The sequence below is a fragment of the Procambarus clarkii genome, chromosome 37 (genome assembly GCF_040958095.1).
Source record: "Procambarus clarkii isolate CNS0578487 chromosome 37, FALCON_Pclarkii_2.0, whole genome shotgun sequence".
NCBI lineage: Eukaryota > Metazoa > Arthropoda > Malacostraca > Decapoda > Cambaridae > Procambarus > Procambarus clarkii.
Window position 1 is genome coordinate 3,008,365 of NC_091186.1, and position 4,948 is coordinate 3,013,312.

The window sequence follows — 4,948 nt, forward strand, 5'->3', positions numbered from 1 at the left end:
CTGTGTCTTCGACTCGTGTCGACGTGCACACTGTGATGTCTCCTGCGATGTGTGGTCCTGTTCCCCGGGTTGTTGAGGCTGCGATGTCGAGTGATCGTGCGCTGCGGGGAGTTGCACGGGCAACCAGCGGTTCTGCTACGGTGCTTCCTAGCGGAGGTGATAGTTCCGACGATCTGTGACCTGTGTCCAAGCGTTCGCGACGAGCTTTGAGTCTGTCTCCTCCTCGTAATGCGGCCTGGGCCGACGTCGGGGAATTTGAGGACTCCGGGAGTTCGTCTTCTGGGGAGTGTGATGTGTGCGACGCTGTTGGAGTGCCTGCGGCTCCTGTGGGCCGTGTTGCAGCAGTGATGGGTCCTGTGGTGGGATTGTCGCCTGGCCCTGGTCCGGTGTCTTCTCCGGCTGCCTCCGCGTCACCGGATGCTGGTTCCCCGGGTTGGGAGGTTGTGGCACCGGCCGAGATTGTGAGAGAGGGTAGGGGCTTGGTGCCGGTTCTTACAAATGCTTCTGTTCCGGCGGCCTCCGTACCTCTGGCGTCCATATCTGTGCCTTCCACGCCTTTGCCCTCTGCTCAGTCATCCTTTGTTACTCCGTCTCCTGTGGTGTCGGCCCCTGCACCATCGCCTTCTGTGATTGCGTCCCCTGTGACTCCGCCCGCTCAGTTGCCGGCCTGTGTCCAGCCAACTCCTGTGCTTCAGTCCCGTGTGGTTCCACCGTCTGTATCAAAGCCCTCTGTGCGGCCTCTTCCCGTGCCTACCGCCCCCGAGGTGGAGGGAGCCGAGCTGGAAGTTCCTGACTTCATGCGTCGACCACGAGGGTCCCGTAGTCACGTTAACGTGCCTATGGAAATGTGGGCACAGTGGGATGCCTATCGGAAGAAGTACCCGCGTCGTTACTATCAGGATAAATATGAAGATTGACTGTGTGTGTGGTTCTTGCTTTGTGTTGCTTCTTTCTTTTGTTGGTTTGTTGAGCTATGTGTTACGGGTTTCTTTTTTTTTCCCCTGTTTTCTTACCTAGTTCTTGCTGGGTTATAATGCTCTAGTGTGTTTTTTTTTTTTTACTCTTTCATTGTTACCTATGTGTAAGATTCCATTTTTGTTTATGCTTCTTTACGATTTGTTCTCTTATCTGTGTCCTATTTACTGTGTTATATGTTCCGATGTACGGATTCTTTATATTTTATTTGATAATTTACTATGTTATGCAAATGTTCTGTTTCTTTTGTTCTATGTACTGTGCTGTGTATTGCTTTGATGTATTCCCTTGTTAATCTCCTGCATTTTCTTTACTATGTTGTATTTACAGTTATTGTGTTCTCGATTCTGTGGTGTTAATTTTGTATGTGTATTCCTTGTTTATATTTTACCTCTGGTTGTAATTGTGCTCCTTGTGCGCTATTGTAATTACTGACGCTTTTGGCGCGCCCCGTCTGGGTAGTGCTGCTTTTGTTTTTGTGTGTGTGTGTTCTTATGAGTTTTATGTTATTCTTTGTTTTCACTTTTGTGTTATGGTGATCTGTGTTACTTGTTATCTGTGTTGTTGTTGTTCTGTGTTCTTTGTTACTGTGCTTTCCTGTTTATATGGTTACTGTACGCTGTAATTGCTCTGTTTAAAAAAAAATAAAAAAATAAATGATTCCGCTTGCCTCCCTCGTCTCATCACAATCGACGTGATAATGGTCCAGGACTGACTGAAACGTCGTCTTCTCTTCAATTTCTAGTGTGTGGTTTAGTCAACAATAGATTAGTTTATAACTTATTTAAGAAAGACTTGGGCAATTACAAGGGTGAAAATTTTGCTCTATTTCCTTGCTTTTTATGATAGGCCTTTTGCAATATTTATTATGTTTCTTAGTGACAGTTAATGATTGGCTCAACATGGGTGGAAATAAAAAGGAGATACTGAGTAGATCTTCATTCACTTGTATATTCAATAAGTAATTTTTAACTAGCTATGTGGCTGAAACAAGCAATCATTGTAAATGGAAATATATATGCAATAAAGCATATAATAACTAATCAATGAAAATGGGACTAAATATTGTTATGATCTCAGCCTGCAGGAGAAACGAGTCTCCCTCCTTGAGAGTTATTCATCAAGCCTGACCTGATTAGAAAGTCTAGCAAATATTGAGGTGATAACCCATATGTAAAATGGCTGGTTGGATATGATAAATAATTTGAGATTCTGGGCAGTGAAGAAGAAAGCAGATAAATGACTGGCTAGAAGATGTGGACATTTTGCTGGAGGCGTGAGGCTCGCTTCTGGAGGGGCTTTGACCTCACTTGAGATCAGACATCGCAAGGGGAAAGCCGCGCTCCGTTGAGCTCCCGTCAGAAGGGAACCCCTAGTGATATATCTCGAAGAGAAGTGTGCAGACGTACCAGCTGTGGAATCGAGCTGGGGATGTGTGGTCTCAAATCGTGGGCGACGAGGAGAGTATTAAACTGCCCAGAGGCATTATTGTGGGCCGTGGAAGCGCCCTGACCAAGCTTCGTCAGAGGGAGGAGCGCCCTCGACCAGACAATCTGTGGTAAGCACGATATACGCCAGTTCATAGTGATTGCTTGTAGTTGGTTGTGTGCCCAGCGACAGTAGCAATGTTTATTGATAAGTTAGACATGTTTTGATAAGGCAGAAAGCCTGAAATAAGAGAGTGGAGAGGGAGGAACACGGAGCGACATCCGTCCCCTCTGAGCGCTGGCAGGCAACTGAGGGAGCCAGCTCCTGACGGTGAAGGACCCTCCCTGAGTGAGGAGGCCCGCCGGGCGAGGTGGAGTATGGACCCGCCCAAAACGGGGGAGTCCACTCTCACTGTATGTAGAGGACAGATAGAGGTTGGAGGCAAACATATTGTGTGATTATTTTTGTTTATGTGTTAAATGGGAAACAATTTTATTGGAGTGTCGATGGGTTGCAGGTTTGTCTTTGGGGAAGAAGTTGCTGAGAACTTCGAAGCCAGCACAGATGAAGTAATTGATGAGACTCCAAGGTAGTGGAGCAGAGGACCTCGAGCTGTGAGGAGAAGCAGTGTAGAGGAGTGTCACGTGCTTCTGTAGAGGTGGTGAAGCACCATAGTTGCTCGAGGAAACTTCATGGTGTAGCAGCCAAGAGAGCTGTGGAGGACCCTAGCAGAAGGGTGAAGTGCCGTAGTTGCTCAAGGAAACTTCATGATAGCAGCCTGGAGGAGCTGCAGAGGATCCTGGTAGTGAAGCCCGGAAGAACCTGAAGATATCAGGGTAGTGAACTTCCAGAGGTGGAAGGGAAGTTCTGGTGGATTACTTGTAGGGAGTTGATAGTGTTTGGTTGTCATTAGCGTGCAAGACGCAATGAGAGGTGAGTGACTGTTTGCATTCTTATGTCAAGGAGTGTTTTATACTGAAGTTTAGAGTTGCAGGCGTAGGCTGGATTACCTACAGATGTATGTGTTCTAGGACTGATAGAGTGATCGATTGATCATTGTTGTGTATCAAGGAACCTTTATACTGATATATGTCATTACATTCACATGCTGATTTTCTTTGTACACATTTATAGATACATATATATATTTCACTTGTTGATAGTACAACAGTGTATGTAGACTTGATCTACTTGAGGAGGTTGATAGTATCAGGTGGTGAATCAGAAGATAGGATACCACTTGGTAAACTGATAATAGAGTTCTGATGGTGTTGGAGAGCAACCTGATTGTAATAGTATAGAGTATAGGATTCATTATTATTATATGTGTGTATATGCTTTGTCCAGTAAATGTATTCCAATTTGCTGGTGTTTGCACTTGTCCTAGTGAGGCTTCCCATGAAATAGTACAGAAGGAGAGAGAGAGAGAAAGAACCAAGAACCACTGCTGTGGAGGGTAAAAGGTAATACTAATAAGTCAAAAGGGGATTGAGGAGATCATATCACCTAAGGAGAGAGTGGGGAGTCACAGCGGCTCGAGTGGGTGTGTGCACGTGACAACGAGGCTAAGTGTTGGAGCCGCATCCCCTAAACGTGTGACATTGAGCCCCTCTCCAAGAGCCAGAAGCGCCAAGGGTGATCTCCTGGTAAAGTATAAACACTCTACCGAGTTGTGGGTTGGGTTGTCCGTAGACAAGGATCAACGACAACAACACCAACCAACCCACAATCTATAATAATATGAATTCATTGAAATCGGACTGATGGAGGAAAAATTAAGACTGGTTGACGACATCATAGAACGTTAGGGATGACTAGAACTGGCTGAAAGATAGGATTTGGTCCCAGCCATGACGGCTGAGTGGATGTGTCGACCAGCCATGACGGCTGAGTGAATGTGTCGACCACCCTAATGGTTGAGTGGATGTGTCGACCAGCCATGACGGCTGAGTGGATGTGTCGACCAGCCATGACGACTGAGGAGATTTGTTGACCAGCAATGACGGCTGAGTGGATGTGTCGACCACCCATGATGGTTGAGTGGATGCGTCGACCACTCATGATGGTTGAGTGGATGTGTCGACCACTATGACGGCTGAGTGGATGTGTCAACCAGCCATGACGGGTGAGTGGATGTGTCGAACAGCCATGATGGGTGAGTGGATGTGTTGACTGTTACGTATTCCTGTTTAAGGAATACTCACATTAATGTACGCTATACAATTGATTATAATTGTCTCTTGCATGAAGGCATTTATATATATATTTTTATAATGTGTCGTATAGTCTGGCAACACAGTTGAACAGGAGCGGGGCTTGCTAAGTCACAGGTACGGGACGTGTGAGATCCGGGTAAATTTATTGATAGAATACGGGAAGCTTGTATTTGTGTAGTTACCAGTTTTTCTTCTTTATTATTATATATTAAATAATTTTGTTTTATATAAATATGTTACCTCTGTTGATGCATGTCAACTTGACCATTCATATTTAAGTTATTCTAATGTTTACCTTAGCCCAGTTATGCTGCTCATTTACGTAAATT

The 4,948-nt window shown here is 45.4% G+C and overlaps 1 protein-coding gene across 1 annotated transcript; it reads left to right on the forward strand.

Annotated features, from left to right (window-relative positions):
* Nucleotides 1–347: 347 nt before the first annotated feature.
* LOC123753474 (uncharacterized) lies at nucleotides 348–917 on the forward strand. The gene has a single exon (XM_045735460.2). The coding sequence runs from the start codon at nucleotides 348–350 to the stop codon at nucleotides 915–917; it is 570 nt and encodes a 189-aa protein (XP_045591416.2).
* Nucleotides 918–4,948: the final 4,031 nt, after the last annotated feature.